Below are 22230 nucleotides of genomic sequence, written 5' to 3'. Positions count from 1 at the left end.
TGCTCCTCAGATTCAGTACATTGCCCTTAGTGTCTGGCTTGCAACAAGGCTTTAGGCAGTATTCTGAGTGCAAACACAAAAAGAGCACTCCCATTCAGATTTCCATTGCAGGAAGAAATGGACTGTTACTGTGCCTTAGAGACATTCAGTCCACCTAGGGAAGAATAAACAACCATCACCTTACAAAGCAGATGTGAACTGAATTGGACTATCCAAAAGAAGGACAAAAATAAGGCTGAAACAGAAATTACTTACCTACCAAGAATAGTGCCTATTATTGTCACAGAACGAGATAACGCTCAGAACAGATTCAGATCCAGGTGACGCAGCAGTGGCACCAGGCTTTATTCTGAGAACACAATGCAGCCCCTAGTGGGTAAGGAAACAGACAGCCACTGCACTGAGCAAAGACTGGTACTCACTAACTTCTTATAAACTATAGTTGGCATGGGTAGCCTCTGGTGGGCAAAGACCGATAGGTAGTAAGGTATACTAATTTAATTGCAAGCCCTGCGTAGGCTTCATGAGTTCCTTACAAACAGGATAAATTACAAGCACTGCTCAGGCTGCATAAATTCCTTACAATTATAGAAATGGCTGTGAGGCAAGTAAGTATAATCTGCTGAATTTGTGAAAGGTCTCTTTAGGAAGTGATAGAAAATAACCAATCATAGTAACAACAGCTATAATGTATAATACTCTCAAGTTCTATAGCACATGTCTATTACATACTTATAACATCTACTAAATATTTGCTAACCCTTTACAAACAATTTATAAATGGAACCTTAATGGAAAGGGTGACCCATTAATGAATGTATCCTCCGAACATATCTGTGAGATAGGGAAGTATTATCATTCCCATTTTAAAGTGGCAAAAATTGAGGCACAGATTAAATGATTTGCCCAAAATCACATACAATCTGTCTCCAGCAGAGCCTAGAATAAATAAATTCCAGATCTCTAGATATTCAGTCCTGTATCAAAATCAGCATGCTTTCTGGACATGACTATAAAGGCACAGAACTCAAGCTCTTTAGAAGGAATTGACTTACATTTTTCACACATACTCTTACCACTTGTCCCCAGATCTTGCCAGTTCTTTCTCCAACCATTTTAACAAACTCAAGCCTTCCTTTTTGTCCGAGTGCTTATATGCGAGTTCATGGCTTGGTGAGCACCTGTGCTGATTACTGTAACCTCCTCCTCTTTGGCCTCCTTGAGACCCATGCTGGTACTCTCCAGCCCATGCATTAAAAAAGTATTAAGGTTGCAAAATGAAGGGCTCACAATTAAGGAAAAGTCAAATTTAAGGCTGCCTGGGGAACCTTAATTCAGGCCTTGGTGTGAATGCCTTAGGGTATAGTCTTCAGTACAAGTGGGTTGTTGTTGGCTGGTATAGGAGGAGCAGACCCATGCTGTTTGAGAAGCCTTCAAGAAATTGCATGATCTTTTCAGCAAAATAGGAAGATAGTTATTTGCCAAGCTTAGTGCTGGGTTCTGCTGTTGGCGTTTACCACCCCACGTAGCAATTTAGGGCAGGCTTTGGGAGGTTGAGAGGAAGGTTCTTTTGACCTGTAGTACAGCCTCGGCACTGGCTTCAAGAAATGCTTTACATCTATATGAATGAGGAAGGGAGTTATTTATTTTTAAACTGCAGAGAAAGCCGGAATCACGTTAGAGTTGCTATCTAGTAACCGAAATGTAAAAATATGTTTTTATTCCTGTGTGTGACCTAAATTCATTAAGTTAAATCCTTAGTTTAAAAATAATATGATATATCAGAGCAGAGTTAAGGTTGCTACTAGCATTCATAGATTCATAGATTCTAGGACTGGAAGGGACCTCGAGAGGTCATCGAGTCCAGTCCCCTGCCCTCATGGCAGGACCAAATACTGTCTAGCCCATCCCTGAAAGACATTTATCTAACCTACTCTTAAATATCTCCAGAGATGGAGATTCCACAACCTCCTTAGGCAATTTATTCTAGTGTTTAACCACCCTGACAGTTAGGAACTTTTTCCTAATGTCCAACCTAAACCTCCCTTGCTGCAGTTTAAGCCCATTGCTTCTTGTTCTATCCTTAGAGACTAAGGTGAACAAGTTTTCTCCCTCCTCCTTATGACACTCTTTTAGATACCTGAAAACTGCTATCATGTCCCCTCTCAGTCTTCTCTTTTCCAAACTAAACAAACCCAATTCTTTCAGCCTTCCTTCATAGGTCATGTTCTCAAGACCTTTAATCATTCTTGTTGCTCTTCTCTGGACCCTCTCCAATTTCTCCACATATTTCTTGAAATGCGGTGCCCAGAACTGGACACAATACTCCAGTTGAGGCCTAACCAGCGTAGAGTAGAGCGGAAGAATGACTTCTTGTGTCTTGCTCACAACACACCTGTTAATACATCCCAGAATCACGTTTGCTTTTTTTGCAACAGCATCACACTGTTGACTCATATTTAGCTTGTGGTCTACTATAACCCCTAGATCCCTTTCTGCCATACTCCTTCCTAGACAGTCTCTTCCCATTCTGTATGTGTGAAACTGATTTTTCCTTCCTAAGTGGAGCACTTTGCATTTGTCTTTGTTAAACTTCATCCTGTTTACCTCAGACTATTTCTCCAATTTGTCCAGATCATTTTGAATTATGACCCTGTCCTCCAAAGCAGTTGCAATCCCTCCCAGTTTGGTATCATCTGCAAACTTAATAAGCGTACTTTCTATGCCAATATCTAAGTCGTTAATGAAGATATTGAACAGAGCCGGTCCCAAAACAGACCCCTGCGGAACCACACTTGTTATGCCTTTCCAGCAGGATTGGGAACTATTAATAACAACTCTCTGAGTACTGTTATCCAGCCAGTTATGCACCCACCTTATAGTAGCCCCATCTAAGTTGTATTTGCCTAGTTTATCGATAAGAATATCAAGCGAGACCGTATCAAATGCCTTACTAAAGTCTAGGTATACCACATCCACAGCTTCTCCCTTATCCACAAGACTCGTTATCCTATCAAAGAAAGCTATCAGATTGGTTTGAAACGATTTGCTCTTTACAAATCCATGCTGGCTATTCCCTATCACCTTACCACCTTCCAAGTGTTTGCAGATGATTTCCTTAATTACTTGCTCCATTATCTTCCCTGGCACAGAAGTTAAACTAACTGGTCTGTAGTTTCCTGGGTTGTTTTTATTTCCCTTTTTATAGATGGGCACTATATTTGCCCTTTCCAATCTTCTGGAATCTCTCCTGTCTGGCATTTGAGTACTTAACTTTGCAAGCTTAACAGTCTCTTCATTTTTTTTTTTTTTACTATATGAAATTTCCTAGAATTTTAATTACTTTAAAGGAACAAAAAATTGTACTTTCATGGTTTCCCTAGACAGTAGTCCTGATTCTCCTCTCATTTTTGCACCAGGACAAACGAGAAGTAACCTCACTCAAGTCAGGAGAGTTACACTGATGTTTGTGAGCAAGTGCAGAAAAAAAAAAGACATGTTTTCTAAACACTCCCAAAAGAAATCTTGGCATGTGTCACAACATTGAAATTATTCTGTCTTGCCTCCATCATTGAGCATGAACTTGGTTGAACACTGAATCATCCAGGGCCCAATACATTTTACTTCAACATGGAATTAACTGTGCATGTTTTCACAGCACAGTCCTCATCATTTAGAATATTATGAAAGAGTTAAAGTATTGCTATGGTTTAAACAAATTACTCCACTTGTGTGAAACATGCTTTCCCAATCTCCATAACTAAACCAAATCAAACCCCCAGAACCTTGAAAGGCACGAGTCTCTTCCAAGGGCTGTATTAATGTCAAATTTCGACTTCTGTTTGCTTGTCAGTAGAGCTGTTTAAAAAGTAACATTGAAAAAAAAATCTAATGGAAATAGTGCTTTAAAAAAATCGTATTCCTTTTTAAAAAAGGATGAACTGGTTTTGTTCAAGCTCTCCATAAATATGCACCCTCAGGGTGAGACTAGACCTGGACATATTCAGCCAAAAAGATGAAAATCTTAGAAAGTTAGAGCAACTGAATATAGAATCCTGGAATGGAAGTTTTAGACAACTCCAACCATAGCTTTTGCCTGTGCTCTAGTTATTATAACACTCTAATAAAGCTACTACAATTACATCCACTGAATGAGTGTCCTTAAATAGGATAGGTCAGCTCAAAAATATTACTCATATGCCACAGGCTGATCTCATTAGTTTGTGATACTGGTAGAGATAATAAGTAGCCCAGAGTCATAAAGAATAATGCCTTGTGCAAACTATTTTGTTTAAGGGCATGATGTTTCATATTCCTACCCACTAACATCAGCGTGCACAGAAGCCTAGTTTTGGGATTTCTGATTTGCTCTTTTCTTCTAACTAGTACCAAGAACCAGTCTGAGCTTGTTCACACAATGATTTTAGAACAAAAAATACACTTAAGAGAGAGGAATTGACTTGGGAGAGCTGGAAGAGAGGCTAATGGCCTGACTATCTAAAATAGACAGATTACATACTGATTCCAAATAAAAAGAGTTATTTTTCTATGTGTATTCTTTCTTCGTGCAACCAGTAGTCTCACATCAAATGCACATGGTTTCCTGAAGGACTCATTCCATGTTTACTGCAAACAGAGAGTTCAGGTGGAAGGAAAGCAATATTTTTTCATGATCATTAAAGTCTGTTTTTCTCCCTATTACTCTTCAGAAAAATCCACAATCTGGTGTCACAAATATTTCAGCTGCTAGCAATTAGAGACTGTGTGACAAGCCTGTTGTTTCCAAAGTGTTCCAAACCTGATATTTCAGATCCAGTGCTATGGATTATAACATAGAGACTGGATCAGTGTGAACAAGGAGAAATAACCATTTTCCTCACTGGAAAACTGCTAAAGAAAAGTTAGTTTTATGACCTAAATATAATGTTCATGTCCAAATTCATAGTCTAGAGTGCATTGGTAACATAAAGAGTTTTTACTTGATTTGGATACCTGGATGCAATATTTGCTCTACTTGTTTGTGAATCAATAAATACACTCTGTAATCTAAGGATAGATTTTTCAAATCACAATGGAATGGTTGGGAGAGACATTATATTTGAAAGTAAAATGAAAACAAAATATCTCATAAGAGTATCTTAATGTAGAAGATTATTATGCTTGAAAGTGAAACCCTGGTGGATCTTAGAATTTCAGTTTAATTATGAAGACTTCTACTTATTGATTTAATATGAAACTCTGTATCTCTACTTTCCTGTCTGCTTTGTTATTTTCCATATTGATTTCTCCTTCCCAAGTTTTAGGGCTCAAAGTCTATGCCCTTCCCTAGGGGTTTATGCATTAGTTTGGTAGTGTGAAGCTTATACTCTTTTTATGGAAGGAGAATATTTGTTTATAGATTTTGCATTAGAAAGACAAACTTTTGTGCACTGTGGGAGACTTACCTACTTTTTACTTGCTTCCTTTCCCAAAATTACTATAAAGAAGAGAGAGCCAGAAAGAGCGAAGAGACCTCAGTAGAATAAATAGAAGGAAAAGTCTGAGGAAAGAGGAAATGCAGCTAGAAAGGGCAGAAAAAGATGCCAGAAAAAATGACAGCAGAGAGGCGTGGCATCTGAACAAACAAAGGAATCTAAATATCAAGACGTCTGAGAAAAGAATGAAAATCTGACACCAAAAATCTGAAGTTGAAAATAGAGACAGCAAGGAAGGTAACATGACCCTCAAAAAGCTATTCAGCTCATGAAAACACATTTTCAGTTTTGTGCCTAATTAAATCATAGCAAAGCCATAGCAATAAATTGACAATTAACTAGTCAGCCAACCTGATGTAGAGCACCAACAATTTTGCGAGCTTCTTGGTAAACTGTTTCCGAGCTCCAATGTCTGTTCAGTTTTTTCAGTGCTTTAGCCAGGCGGTTGTGTTCTCGCAGCCACAAGGTGTGCATAGCTGTCAATGAGATTACTTCACTAGACCTGCTGTCCCCAGCCATAAAGCATTCGATCCTTTCAGCTTCATCTGAGTTAGGGTCTTGTGCACAGGGAGATGGGACCTGGTCTACAAAAGGCAGGTATTCCCGATCATTCTCATAATATCGCACATTTGTTCTAAGGAGGCCTTCTTTGCTTGTAAAATTCCTTAGTTTGTTTTCCACAGCAGGTGTGCTGCCATAGACAGTGGAAGCATCAAGGAAAGAGGTTAAACCATTGATCTGTTCTCTTGGCTTTAATGTTGATAGATTTCCAAAGAGAATGCTATGATCACCAGTGCCACATGCAGGAGATGAACGATAAAAAGGCATGCACTCTCTTCCTGTCGATAGCGTATCATTGGCAAATACCTGTGTAATAAAATAGACAATTTCTGCAGTGAAAATAACATAGCTGGACTGGAAGTGACTACTGCACTAAGGGTTCCATAAAGGTTTCCATTCTAAACCCTAAATTTCAGTTGTTCATATCTTTTTGAAACACCTTTTTTCTGGACTAAAGTTTTCTAGGGTTGTCTCTGTGTTCTTTATTTGTGTACATATGTTTTTGAAGTTTGAGCAAAAATGGTCTAGCCATTTTTGAGAACAGGCAGAGTGAAAAAAATATACTTTCTCCATTAAAAAAACAATTTACTGCTATGTTTTCTGAACAATTCTATGACTGAATTAAACCCATGAAATTCATCATCAAACAGGTCTCACTGAAGAGAATTGCCTGTGAGTTCTGGTAAAAATTGTTTTTGACATGATCAAGTTATGAATCATTGAACGTTGCGTGCTATAACAGATTTTGCATGAGTTTTCTCAATTCAGAAAGCCATGCTGCTTGCGCATGTGCAGCTAACCTAGCTGCCTACACTCAGATGTAGTGAAGGTGCCCATAGTCCGGAGCAGGACTGTGCAAAAGCTCTTGCTTCAGAGAGCTCGTCTTTGTACAGTGCACGTGGACCAGGGAGACTTCGCCTCAGTTAGGGCCTGATCCAAAGCCCATTGAAATCAATGAAATATATGGAGAAGCTGTGATGTCAAATGACATCAACATCCCCTTTACTTCAATGAGTTTGGGATTATGCCCTAACTGGACATTTTGTGAATTGATTAGCAGGTGTGCACCATGGAGGCCTCTCCCCTGAACTTCTTAATCAACAGGCAGAGGAGGACAGGATTTCTTTACATTTTAGAAGAAATTCTGAGTCAGCTATTCTGTTTAAGAAAATAAAATTAATCACTAAAATAAAAACAATCATGTTTCAGAATGTCTGAAGTCTATCTGCCCTGTTTAATACAGAGTTGCTTTTATGAACTGCAGTTTTTTTGAAACTCCCATCATTTCCAGAGTCTAACAGATCACCACGCACAGTGTAATTAGACATAGTGAGCCATAAAAAGGATGTGTCAAGCCCCGGAGTTTAAAAATACACACCTCCAATGAAAACTGCTGTTAAAAACATGATTTTGAGTTTCAAAGAATACGCAATTATGAACTTTTGGGAAAATCTATACTTTCTTACCCATTGATCTTTTACCATTGGTAAGAAAGTACAGGTACCACTTACTGAAGCTGCTGAAATATCCCCCAGAGGGTAACCATCTGCAGACGTTTGATAAAGTAAAACACATCCGCTTTGAAGAGACACCTGACCTAATCCGCTTTTTCTTTTCATCCTATTTGTTTGCTGTTAAATTTTCAAACAAATACTATAGCAGCAAAGAAGCACGGATAGACATATTAATGTTGCAGACATCCTACAAGGTGATATAATTACCTTTCAAATTTCTACATTGTTTTGCTTAGACTTTTGTTATTTAAACAAGTTAGTTCAGCAGGCTCCAAAACCAGTGTTGACATGTGCACAAATTTGAGACAGCTGGAATATCCTGTGAAAAGATCAAAGAGGTGTGGAGGGGCTGGAGGGAGATCATAGAAGCTAGAAGTCTCTTTGGGGGTTATGGAAATAAAATCTGATTTAAGAGGGGTGAAAAAAGGCTAACGGGAACTGTGGAACGGAGCTTAACAGCTTTACATGGTGCTGGTATTTTTATCTCATTTGTTAAATAGATTTTTCTAACTACTGAAAGCTCATCACTGTAGGGAGTGCTATCATCATGTTAAAACAATACGTGTTTATTTTCTAAGCCTATTAAAACCTGCCTGCTTAAGAAATCCTCTCACTTCTTTCCCCATTAGCTAAGTAGGATAATTTCAATGGTAGGTTATTATATTTTGTGAGTAAACATATATTTTGTTTATTTTGCTGTTTGTTCCTTCAGTTGTTAAAATCAATTATTTATTTTCCCTTGGGTTTCTAGTCTAGAGTTTGTCCCCATTATTAAGTCTCTTGCTGCTATGGTGGTCTCTGCTTCCCTGAAGTTGGTAGGGTGGGCAAAGGGCTTGGTTTCTATTCCAAATACAGTTTCTTCTGAGACTGACAGCTACAGAGCGCTGTCTGCATTTGACCACCTCTTGCTTCTAGTTATCAGGAAAGGATTGGAAGAGTTTGGCTATAATTGAAAGAAATGTATGTTTGGCCTTTAACTTAGTAAACAGAGAGGACCACAACAAAACAGACCAAGAGTCTGTGAAGTTCACAGTGAATATTCTTTGGTTAACTGCCTCTGCAATTTTAATTCAGATCATTCTGTGCTCCAGTGGAGGAAAGCAGCAGTAATGAACATTAAGGGACTGGCAGAACTGCATAATGAGTCCTTTTCTTTTTCATGGGCTAAGTAGTGTGCAGCCAGCAGCTCAATGTGCAAATGAAGGTTTCTTATGTTATTTTTTCAAATGATATCAAACATGACCGGGAAAAAAATAGTTTTTTATTGAAATGAATATAAAATGGCATTTCTCTCTAAAATCAGTGAAGAATATTCCTATCAATCCATTTCTTTGCAAAGAATAATTAAGGAGGTAAAAAACAAAACAAAGCAAAACAAAAAATAAAAAAACCCCACCCAGCCTGGCTATGGTAGCTTTCCTGGGTCAGCTGCACATAAACTTAAAATTATATTATAAATGCAGAAAAGAACATGCTGATTGTGAAGTGTAGCAGAATGAAAGCCATGAATTGTTTCAATGCACTGCATTGTCTAACTCCTATAGTGAATTGGTTCTGCGGAAAGTGACCACACGAAGAGAAGTGTTTGTTGCAGTTTTTTTAAAAGGAATTCAGGGTTTGTGGAAGTTTTCTATATTGATAGCAAGGATAACTCAAATTCTCTGTTTATGTACAGGAGATTCTGAGAGGCAGGGTAGTCCAGGGCTCAGAAGACAGACTTAAATTCTATTTCTGGCTCTGATACTAGCTTGCTAGGTGACCTTGGGCAAGTTATCTCAACTCTCTGTGCCTCAATTTCCTTTCTCACCTTTTGTATCTTGTCTATTTAGATTGTAAGTTTTTCAGAACTATCTCTTATTATATCTCTGTACAGTGTCTAGCATAATGGGACATTGGGGATATCAGTTGGGGTCTCTAGAAACTACTGTAATACAATAAATAATAAACCAGGACAGAACGAGTACACTATGGAAGCCCTAATAATGCTTCATTGTGCCTTGACTCTGACCTGAAGTGACCATTGAGGGTGAAAAAGCATCTCAATCTCCCCATCCATTTAATTATGGGTCTATTTTACAGCCGATGCTGTTTTAAAGATATAAATTATGCTGGTGATTTTTGTCATTTATTGTTGAAAGGGCTCCATGCAGGAATCAGTCGGGGTTGTAGTGGTCATACTGAATAGGTTTCTTCTGTTTTGAAACATTCTAGTGGTTTGAAAGAGATTCCCTATACCTAACCCTCAAATCAGGAGAGATTAATTTAAAAAAAACGAGAGACAGAAAGCCCAGGTAGGTCTTAGAAAATTAAGACTGCAACCTCTTTAATACGTACCTTTCTAAAACAAAAGGCTGAATATATTTCAATTAGACTGGTTTAGGATGAATAGTTCTGACTACTGCAGTTCATTTAGTGGATACCACAGGCACAGATAGCAACTGTACACAAGGCTGCTGGGCTCAGAAAAAATCTAAACAACTCTGGCACATCTCTACTGAGAAAGATACAAAGGAAAACTCCTGTTTTTTATAGCCAGGTTTCTCCATTTAATTACATCTCAGAGAGATTTCTTTGCATAGCCTGTGTTTCTGGATACAATATTTCCCACCTCTTCCTGTCCCAAAGAGTTATAGTGCTCTGTTAAAACAGCTGTGGTATCCCATCCCAGTACTGGATGAAGTGATCCCTTTACATCTTTCTGAAAGATATGAACTAACTCAACCAGAAGTTATGGGCTTGATGCAGGAATCAAATGAAATTCTGTGGCCTGAGTTATGCAAGAGGTCATACTAGATGACCGTAATGGTTCTTTTTGGCCTTAACATTTATGAATTCTGTACTTACATTACAAAATATGCGTTTTGAGATATCACTTGAAAACTAATAACTTACTGATCATTAATATTCTTGTATGATATATGTACACAATGAGTTATGAGTTATGGATATATTCTGGAATTAAAACTAACTAAAATATGTTTGAACCAGGTATATAAGGAAGAGTTATTTAACAGGTCTATTCTAAACATAAGAATGTGTGTTTACCTCAGTTCATGTATAGGCAGTAAACAGACCCATCGGGCTGATGGGGGATAGAAGCAAACATAATGCTAGCAGGTGGGAGAGAGGACAACATGAAATCTGCACCCAGCAGGAGAGAGAAGTTTGGTCTGGGTTTTACTTTTCAGAAGAATTAATTGCAAAGGTTTACTGGCTTATAAAGATGGGGAGGTTGAACCTCAAGTGATATGAAATTGAATCAACTGATTGTATACAATATTACTGTAGTATAAAAGCATATCGAATAAGGTCTTTAGTGAAAGCTAAAGAAACACTGGTGATAAATATAATTGTGAACTGTATGTATTAGCACTATGTAAGGAATTACAGATACTCATTGATATTAGGTTGTACAGTCTGCTCAGACAGGAGCAAATGTCACAACTACTTACCTGTCTCTAATTAAGTATTATGGAATCAGAAACAACGGAAGCCCCATTTCCATAAAAAACTTACGGGGTGGGGGCCAACCCACAGGAAGAGAGGAACAGCATGAGGTCATCCTGCCTCCTGAAACAAGTTAATTGAACTATGGAAGATAGAAGTGAGGACAAAACCCATCTTTGACCAGGGCCGGCTCTAGGTTTTTTGCTGCCCGAAGCAGCCGGCCCTGTCTTTGACATCTATCACTAGGGAACTGAGCCCTTGCAAGCTGAGAAAGATGGTCCTTCAATCAAGGGGGTGAAAACCCTGCTTAGGCAAAACTATTTCACCTAGGAAGGCAAGGGAAGCCAGAACCTTGTACTTTTGTGAAAAGTGCTGACTGAGGGGAAGTCAGCCAATGCTGGAAAGAAGAATGACGGGTGAGAAAAACATCTTGAACAAAGCCTGTATCTTGCTAGATTAATGTTTAGACCTTTAGAACCGTATTTTGTTTTGTTTTACTTGTAACCTTTTCTATCTTCATTCCTTAAGCTTGAACTCACTTAATCCTATTTATATTTCGTTAATAAATGTATTCAATTTTACCATAAACCAACTCAGTGCTCTATTTAATGGGAAGGTTATATTTACCCTTAGTTAAGTAAATAAGCTGTGATGTGCTTTTGTGTCTTTAAAGGAACAAAAAAAAAACCCATATTATTTCTCTCTACTTTCCAGGAGAGGGCTGGACATAGCACATCGTTTTGGGAAAATTTGGAATTGGGATTGTGTTGGGCTCACCCTGCCCAAAGTAACAAAGGCTGCTGGGGTCAGGCTGTAGACAGGCTGCTGGGGTAAGAGCTTCTGAACCAGGAATGTCTAGTACACAGACACTGAGGGTATCCTGGTAGGCTGGTTGGGAGTTATAACAGCAAAGCATTGTGAGGCTCCCAAGGTTATGGACAAACAGTGACACAACCCATCACTGGTCTGGACTGTACCTCAGAATGTGACAGTTTGTTACGTGGGTTTTTTTTTTTCTTTTTCTTTTTCTTTTCAAAATGGAAAAAAAACTAGTTTAGCTTTCAGGAGAAAGCTGATTCTTGAGGGAAATTTTATAAGCTCCTTTTTCAAAGTTAGAAAAATGCTTCATCTGGTCACAGTAAAGAACTGCTTTGTGTAATGTTTCCTATTGCCTGGACAAAAGTGCATGGAAAGTACTTGGCATATAACTCAGAAGTAGAAGTACATCCATCTTCATCTGCACTGCTTAAACTGGTATTAAATCCGAGAAATCTAATGGATATGGATGTACTTACATGTTATAAAAGGAGAGCTTCAAAATTGCTTAATTAATGTGCCTTTTTGTTCTAAGGAAATGTCAGCTACTGCCCTCAAAGTCTTTAAAACTTTGTAAGAAAGTAAAACTCAGGTTATAAACACTCTGCACATAACAGGGTCCATTAGAAAAATGAACCATCTTCATTTGAAATTTTCAAAATGCACATTTTTCTAACTTCCCAGGAGACGTGTCATGGCATGTTTGATATGTCTTGGCAGGTGAAAATGTCAAGTAATGCTGAGGAGTACAATTAACAAGAAGAAACAGATTCAAGATGATAAGGACACATCTCTTAGGAGCCTCTTACCTGAGAAATTAAAAAAAGAAAATCGGGGGTGGATGGGAGACTCTGCTCAAGATGATTGCTGTTCTACTGTATCTACCTCATGCTAATGGAAAGGAACTGCCAGACAAGAAGCACATCAATAGAATGAGTAAAATATTCAAACTGCTTCCAGATATCGTTACAATAAATGTCACTGTCATTGGTTTGGATTAATCAAAAAAACAATGAAGAATAGAGGTGGGCAAAACTCAACAGATTTAAAGGCTCAGATGACATTAGCTTAGACAAGAAAAGAATCCAAAAGTTAGGATATTAATCTAAAACTTATTTTCAACATCTAAACAGTCTAAAACTCCCTCCATGATCTCCCCAACAGCCTCACTTGCTACTCAGAAGGCTATGGATCTGATCATCCATTGCCCTGCACCATGTAGTCATTTATGCAAGTGATAGATGAATGCAAAGTGGGCTACTTTGCAATAGCATCAAAAACTGCACAAGGTGCAGGGCAATAGATAACCAAGTCTTGTGTCTTGGGGGAATCCATAATTTATCACAAGGAAGCTCTGTACAGGAGTGGAAGCAGTGCCTTCAGAGTAGAAGCAGTCACAGGATTGAAGTCCGGTTTTAGGGTTGGAACATGAAATTCTTTACTGAAGCTCTGGTGTGTGTGTGTGGACAACTCAGTGTTATTCATAACATGGGGTGGGTGGGAGTGGGAACATCCTTGCGGGACAGCATGTAGAATTGTAAGGCTCCATGACAGTACATTAGTGAGTTTCAAGCTGTATTTCGAGTTTGCTACCTATCATCTGCATGAAAGAATTATCTTACTTATAAATTCATCAGGCATGGTACAGAATCGTGTATCTATGCCAGCTCATTTCTTTTCCTACTAGGAAATAACTAGCTCCTGAAGTCCAACTTTTTCCATCTTCTCAAAAGCAATGACCCCCATGTATGTAAGTTTCTGCAAAACTCTGAAGATCATTTTAGCCACATAGTTAGAACACGCCTCCTTTCAAAAGTTTGTATTAGCTGATGGAAATATCCTTGCCTTCCCAGGGTAAAATTACTGCACTTTAGCTGAGTAACAGTTTAAAAAGAGAATTATTTATGACTATTTTCCTACTTTCCTCACTGGAATTCAAAACCTTGATACTTGAAAATAGTAACAACATTTTTTCTTGCCTGATAAGATGAATTCTCTACTACATAAACCCCACAGCTAAAAATCATTATATTTGTACTAAATATCTTTGATATCCTACTTTTATCTACCTATATGTGGAGATGATTATAGGATTATCTCTCTATATATCTTTTTATATATCTGCCTTCCTGCATCATTAATTAATGATGTCGGATTGCAAATATTCTATTATTTTTTGCTTTGTTATTTCTGAATGATCTGTCAAATCCCTTGACCATTCTCTCACAATCTACTTTACCTGTTTGCCAACTAGTGCTTCTCTTGAACAAATGGATTTTAAATCATACCTTTATTGGAAAACATGATTTTTGGTTTTCACATGGCATCTTGCATTCTACTCCTCTTAGAAAGGCAGCTCTGTTTGTGCTCTGAGGTGTGAATGAAATGTCATGACTTATGTATTGTCCCCACACCATAATGATATCAGAATATAGATTGTCTTCCGTAACAGCCTCATTAGATGCATGAATAATTTTTCTTGTCACTTCACGAACCTAGGAAAGAAAGAGCTAATTTATCTGGTATGCCAAATATTATTTACCTTTCACATACGGATAAAACACTAAAAAGGCAGAGGAAGTAGTGATAAAAGCTATCACTTTTGCCAGGATATTTTATGTTGTGGAGTACTTCTAATGGCTTGTTTTAAAAAGACACTGACAGTATGATATTCTTGTTCAAAAGTTGAGATGTCAGTACCACAAAGCAGGTTCAAAGATATTTCAGCTGAGTTTTTCTGTGTAGTTACCAAAAAGTAGCACATCTCTGATCAGTTTCTTTTCTGAGTCTTTTGAATCTCACATGTTTTCTTTTACAATGTCTAAAAAGTTTTCATTCTATTTGTTCTGTTTTCTAGTCCTTTAACAAAGGTGCAGTGTTAGCAGGGCAGCCTCCAATTAGTGGAGTTACTGGGGCTTCACACTGCTCCATGCCATACAAGCTATTCACATGCACAGCATTTTAGGTACCAAACAGAGACCCAAATGTTCCACTCAATATTCCCAGGCAGAAGGAAGTCAAGACCCAGTGAATCTGGCTGTTGGGGATAGCCAGCTCCTCAACATGCTCCTTATCTCAACTCTGCAGAAGCCCTTCTGAGAGATTTACTTGAGGGGATGCTTACTCAACATGGCATAGTTGCCTCCTCACCCAACCAAAACCATCAGGGCAAACCAACACAAGTTAATACTGACTGAGCCAACATTATCTTTCACAGATTTCTCTTTGGGGCTGTGAAAGATCCTCTCATGGACAGCAGCCTGCTGTGTCATACTGCTGAGAGAACTGCACAGAAATAGTAGGCTGGGAGACAGTACAGTGGCACACACCCTCTGTGCAGATGGCGGGGGGTCTGTGGCCCAAAACCCCAGCTGTTTTGCAGGATTGCAAGTTGGTGGGAAACTCTACCCCACAACACAGGAATGGGGGAGAATTCATTGAAAGTGCACATTGGAGGCATTTCCAGTCTCCCAAATGGGAGTAACTTACTCACAGGAGCACAGAGGCCATCTGTGGTTCACTGTAATTTACTGACAAAGGTTTTCATATCACTGTAACTCTGCATTGTAAATGACCATGGAGATGGCCTTGAGCTACACTGTCTTCTAATATTCTGTCTTATGATAATTCTAATATTTATCCTTTACCTTGACTCTGCATGTTCTGCTATTAAAGAGTAACTTATAATAAATAAAAGAACACAAATTACTGAAATCTGCAAAAAAACAGCATAGAAAATCTATATTTTTTTACATGGCACTAATTTCATATTCGTATATTGTATGGTATTTTAAAGTGTAGCTAAATATAAGGGGGAGGGAAGCTTGTTGGTGTTATGCTGAATGTATGTCAGATTCCATGCAATAGTACAAGCTTTGTTTTAATGCGTTTCACCCCATTAGCACAAGACTTAATGAACCTGGAAATATGTGTAATTGATAACATCCACTGTAAAATTTCTCATTCAAATGTCAGTTTTTCATCTATAAACCCCACACTGTACTGCTTAAAGTTATGATGTCATTTAATTTGTAAAAGGACTTGAAAGTGACATGAACACTAAAATCTGTCTCCCATCATTATTAAATATGTGAAGGGTAAAATGACAAGACTGTGAATACAACAAAAGACTGTGGTTTCTGAGTCAGTGCAGTAAGGGTAAATCTGACAATTTGAGATGAGCCTGAACCAGACACACCAAATCCAACCCTCTCCACTGAACATAGGGAAGTTTGCATCCAGTTTCAGATATAAATGTTTTGGTTCAGACCTTTCACTATTGCCATCTCTTCTGTATTATAACAATTTGCTGTGCCAAAATCCATCAAGTAATATCGCAGTGGTTCCTTACATTAGTAGTTTGAATTACATAATAGATGAAATTACGGTATATTGGTAATATTTGTGCAATTGTGTTATCTTAATGTGCAAAGAAATTGTATTGCTGTATATAAAGGAACAATATATTTACCTGCAGTACATTTCCCATTTATGTTGTCACCCAGAAGCTGCCTTATGTAACTACTGTGCATGTAATATTCTCCTTATAGTGAACTAATGATTTCTTTTTCAAAGGTTACTATCACAGCTGCAGAGTAAATGGCTCTCTGTTTACCTCAGCCAAGTTCGTTAAAAAGACCACACAATTGTAAATATACATAGAGTAGGATTCTCCACTGGCCACTTTATAGGCCCAACTCTCTCCACAGTTCTCAAGTACAGACTCTTATAAAACAAGCACTGCATGAAAATCTGGTTTGGCAGTACCTCAGAGCAAATTTCAATTCAGTAGTTATTCAATCTAGACCATTACCAATCTATTTTCAGACAAAGTGCTGGTGATATAAAATGCTGAATGCACTACTGTGATGCAGTTATTGGAATATGTATTAAAGTTTTAATTGCCAAGACTTTGCCTTCTTTCTTAAATATCAAATCCATGCCTAGACTTCAGGTACTAATTAAATATCTAATAATGGCCCAAAGCCTTACTCAAAGAAACTCCAACTGAAGTCATGTAAGTAAGGTTTGAGTAAAAAGAGAGGACTCAGTAGTTGGACTCCTGAATATATGCTTAATTAAAACACACCATTCTAAAATTTAGGCCATGTCTACACTTACAAGCTTACAGTGTCACAGCCGTAAGATTGTTCATATAGCCATGTTATGTTGATAGGAGAGAGCGGTAGCTATGTTGGCGGAAGAGTGTCTCCCACCAACATAGCGCTGTGCACACGAGCGCTTATGCCGGCAAATCTTATGTCACTTAGGGGGGTGTTTTTTTCAGAAAAGTTTCGTCGACATAAGTGCTAATGAACCATATTCATCTGCAGTTTAACTTCACTGATTTAAAAGATATTTTACAGTCCCAGGCATGCATGTAGCCCAATGCAAGTGTTTCAAATGATTCCAGGGTGTTCTAACCAATGGCAGTTGAGATCCATTAAAGAAGAAGTTGGGATTCCATCCTTTGGGCTGACTGATTCCATCTTCATAAGCTGGAGGGAGCCATCTAGCCAGAGCAGTGTTGGAAGCTCCCCATCTAGGATGTTCCCTGGGGAAATAAAATGTTTTTTTCCAACAGTTCTTATTTTAAAATATTCATCAGATATTGGTGTGTTTCCCTATACTGGGCTATTTATTAAAAAGATCTCTGAAAAGACACCAGGTATACCAAAGCCAACTTGACTAAAAGGAAGGGCTAAAAAGTCTTTATTTACTAAAATAAAAATTTTCAGGGCCTTAACTTATGTTACTAGCTTAGGCAACTATCCTTTAAAAATCTATGGGTGCTTTGCCCACATAAGGACTTCGAGACTGTGTACTCATTCATTAGAAAAAAAGGGAAAGAAACGTTACGGCTCTTGCTGGCCTTCGTCAAGTGCTCTTGTTTAGAGCTGGGAATTGGGAGTTAGGGCAGGGAAGAGTGAGGCTGGAGGGAAGAGGAATGATCAGTGTGTTTGTGAGGATGTAGGGAGGCAACACATCTTAGAGAGTAGGGATCATGACTGGGAGTGAAGAAATGTAAGGTGAAATCCTGGCTCCAATAAAGTCAATGACAAAAACCCCACTGAGGCCTGGACTGGACCCAGGCAGTCCTCCTTCCATCATAAACATATCTAATCTACCTATCATTTAAATTCAAAATACTTTACATTGGAGAAAGGATGTGAGACTAGCTGGATCAATAAATTGGCAACTGAGCTCAAAATAAGCAGGTCAGAAGCAGAGACAGACCCAAATCAAATCTTCAGAATTTTTGGTGACTCTGGATCTTAATTCTGTAAACAGTCCCTATTTTTACAATGAACTAATCTAAAATCCCCTAAACTGCCCCCTGGCCCAATCTGTGATATTTAAAATTCAGATTCATGTTTTGCAGCTTCAGACCATCTCATGATGCTGAAATGGCACATGTGAAATTAGTTCAGCACTCTCAATCCAGATCAACTGGCATCCCTGAAAGCCAGGGACTAAATAGGCATTGAAACTGAATTTCCCTGTCACCATAGAGGTGGTAATCTCAGGGTAGGGTTGAGGCACATTCGTGGGGCATCATGAGAAAGTTGGTGCAGTTCTGTAGCAAAAGGCAGTAGGTGTCTAGGATGCTCAATCTAGTACATTTCATAACTTGCTAAATACACACAATATTCAAAAGCAGAGATAAAATATTAAAAGCATATTAGGTTTACTCTGATATTCTAAGGCTCAGCCACAAAGAACTAGGAATGTTCAGAGACAGAAAGTGGAACTACAGGGTGTTACACATACATTTATATGTCCATGGAGATACTAAATGGGGAACAATTATTTTATTAATACTCCACTGATCTTCAACATACCAAAGTGGCTCAATTTGCAAAGCTATATGGGACAGTAATACACTTAATTAACTGCAATAATTCACACTGGAAGGTTGAAATGTGCCTTAATAAAGCATTCAAATTAGTTACAGTTGATTTGTCTTTATTGAAATTCCATAAAGTACTGCACATAGTGTAGTGCTATTCCACTCAATTAAAAATAATGAAATGTTAATTTAACTGCTTAACCAGTTATTTTTCTCCTGATTGCTTGTATATTTTACCAGCTCACTAGAATGTTACTGCAGTAAAATCCCTTTCAGATGCTTTTTATTATTATGTAATGATGGAATTAATGTCATCTTAAACAGTGTATCAAGCCTGTGTTGTTTAACAAATACACTTAATTCTATATTTGTGGATTCCTGCTCTATTCTCTGCATTCATATATTATACTTCTACTTATTTTAATAGTACCTGCTGTTTCAAAACTGAGCACATTGGAAAAATTCATTAAAAGGCAATTTATGATCAAAATGTGGAAAGAAAAGACCCTGTGAAAAAAATCCAGAGATGAATCCAGTTTATATTATTCAAGCAAAACTCCCCCTGAAGTACATGGAATTCTGCATGAATAAAGTGAGCTGGATTTAGCCCCAGGCAGTTGAAATAGAGGGTTACTGTTTCACAGATCCCTATGATGTAATCAAATATGATTCCTTCTATGTCAAGTGGAGATTTTTCACTCACTCATACTGGCATTACACTTTTTTGGATAGCTCAAAATTTGTTTTGTTGTGCCTTAGAAGGGACCTGAAGTTTTAAGATGCAGTTTATTACCTGGATTTATATCTTTTGAATGCAATTTTTTTTTAGTGTGCCTGGTTTTGGAATCAATATGTAGAAAGGAAATATTTGAATTAATGTGGTATGATTATATAATACTTTACTGGAGGACTCTATGTTTCATATCTTTCTGAGATGTCAGGGACACAACTCGGGAGATGCATAAAGAAATAGCTGCAAGCATGGATCCTTCGTTATTACATAAAAAGGCACTTGAATAAATGGCCATAAGGATGCAAGAATGAGAATTATATAATTAAATTCTTTTGTTGGTTAAAGACAATAACCTAACTACCCATTTCTGTAATAACTAGATTTTAGAGCTAGAAAACAAATTATTTTATCAGATTTGCACATGATGCCCTTGGGAATGCCCAGCCCTTTCACTCCACCTGCATCAGCTGCCAATACAATTACATAGCTGCTATTTTTAAACATTTGAAACAGAAATTCTGAATTTCCTGTTTGAGTTACACTTGAGTGAAAAGTTCAAAATCTACTCAAACTGATTATAGCAGAATAAAAATGTGACTGAGATATTCTCCCAGTCCCCAACACATACAGGGGAGTTAAAGACATCTTTTCAGCTAGGAAAAAAAAAGCATTATGGAGCTTATGATGATTTTCAAAAAGAACCGTTTTCTAAACAGTTTATCTACGTTATTCACCTAACTGAAATTTAACTTTGGCTGGAGTTTATAACTCCTAGATGCCTTTGAAAGTTCTAATCTCTCTTTTGAAAATAATTTCCTTGAGATAACAACATTTTCCGATAATGCAACATTCTCTGCTATCAACTAGTGCACTGCAGAACAATGGGAAAAGTGGAGGTGCAGGCCAACAATGCTTCAGTAAAACGCTGCTCATATAAAAAATACAAAGAATCTCTGAAGTATCCAATGAAAGCATGGAATATGAGATCTCATTCAAGATGGTAAACTCCCTGGTGCAGTACTCATGTATCTACCTTGGAAAAGGAAAGGGCTAAACATAATATGGCAAGTTTTGAATCAGTAGCTCCTGGGGTTTCAGAACAGGAGTCAGATTCTCAGATAGTGTAAAATGATGTAGCTCCACTAAAATCAATTGAGCTAAACTGTATTATACCAGTTGAGGATCTGCCCATGAAGCATAAACAACTAAGCCATCCTTCCCTGTTCCTAACATAACTGGAATGCCTTAATCTTCAAAATCCCTTCCATTTCTCTAAACAATACAAAGTACTCAGATCAGTGCCACTTAGCTGAGGACCAAGACAAAGCTAAATAATTGCTCAGACATGCCTTTCCTCCCAATGCCCTCTATTAAAAAATAAGTCTGTCCCAATAAGTTATCCCATCACATACTTTTGGACAGCAAAGCTAAGGACAGTAAATCTGTTAATATCTATTTGGGTGGCCAATGCTACATTTGGGAATGGCTGATGCCACACAAGCCTACATTTAATCCTAGTATTCTCACACTTCTTATCAAACTGTCTGTATTGGGCTATCTTGATTATCACTTCAAAAGTTTTTTTTCTCTTACTTAATTGGCCTCTCAGAGTTGGTAAGACAACTCCCACCTGTTCATGCTCTCTGCATGTGTGTATATATATCACCCCAATATATCTTCCATTCTATATGCATCCGAAGAAGTGGGCTGTAGCCCACGAAAACTTATGCTCTAATAAATTTGTTAGTCTCTAAGGTGCCACAAGTACTCCTGTTCTTTTTGCGGGTACAGACTAACACAGCTGCTACTCTGAAACCTGACATTTAATCCTACTACATTATGCATTTGCTTGAAGGATTTCACAGTGAAGTAAAGTTATCTCAATGTTGCTCAGTAAACAGTCCATAAACGAAGCTATTTGCTCCAAATATGCATACTGTACATATTTCAGATAAATTAATCAAACACACAGCTACAATCGAAGAAATTTGCTATTTTCTTTTTAAGTACATCTTAACTAGATTCCTCTTACAAGTAAACAGCTGTTCCAAACTGAAATTACCATGCAATGCTATTCTGACTTACTGACCTAAGACTGAATTGCATTCTACTAATGGGTGACTGGACTGACATGATTCTGATACATCATCAACCCAAAAGAGGCAACTGTAGAGCTAGGAAAAATTAGATACCTGTATAAAACTCACACAATTTTTTTTTACTTTTGTGTTTTGAGACCTTTGAAGCTTGTTTACATTGAAATGCAATGGGCTTGATCCTCAGTTGCCATACATGAACATAGCTCAATGTATTTCAATGGAGCCACACTGATTTACACCGCATGAGACCCAATGCTTTTAAAAGCCTTACTCTCCACAGCCTGGCTTTTTTTTTTTGTAGTTGGTTAGTGCCAAGTGTCTGTGAAACATTACTAAATAGGAATGGTAGCATTTTATACTCACTTTGTATGTGTGCAAATGACTACACAAGGTTCGAGATAGTGGAGAGTCAGTCTCACTGTGTCCAAACTAAATGAGTTATCAATTGCAACTATAATATTAAGTACTATCTCAGATGTTAAACAATTCTATAGGCGTCTAGTGGGATCAACTGACACACATATTTGATCTTATGTTGTAGATGCATTTGAGGATGGTCTTTTACACAACTTTTATCAGAGAGCTTGCCACACAACTCTCTTTAAGATCATTTGCAAAAATGTGGCAAAACTGACTGATTCCATAATAAAACCATTTTTTTAAACCAAGGTTAATTCTTTGTTTGGAATTTTCAGTTTGGCACAAATCCCTTTGATAGCTAAGGAACACGCCCCCC

At 37.8% G+C, this 22230-nt stretch overlaps 1 protein-coding gene across 1 annotated transcript in view; it reads right to left on the bottom strand.

Moving 5' to 3' along the window:
* The window catches only part of TPO (thyroid peroxidase), an 83251-nt gene that overhangs the window by 43853 nt on the left and 17168 nt on the right, over positions 1 to 22230 (bottom strand). The window contains exons 5-7 of the mRNA XM_024215792.1: positions 17237 to 17366; positions 14101 to 14307; positions 5826 to 6341 (exon numbers count right to left, since the gene is read on the bottom strand). Of these exons, the coding sequence (XP_024071560.1) occupies positions 5826 to 6341; positions 14101 to 14307; positions 17237 to 17366 (853 nt within the window). The remainder of the gene's footprint in view (positions 1 to 5825; positions 6342 to 14100; positions 14308 to 17236; positions 17367 to 22230) is intronic.

This window comes from Terrapene carolina, unplaced genomic scaffold (assembly GCF_002925995.2).
Source record: "Terrapene carolina triunguis isolate 2854851 unplaced genomic scaffold, T_m_triunguis-2.0 Scaffold42, whole genome shotgun sequence".
Taxonomy (NCBI): Eukaryota; Metazoa; Chordata; order Testudines; family Emydidae; genus Terrapene; species Terrapene triunguis.
The sequence above is the reverse complement of the archived record's forward strand: the minus strand, read 5'-3'. Positions and strand labels throughout refer to the sequence as shown.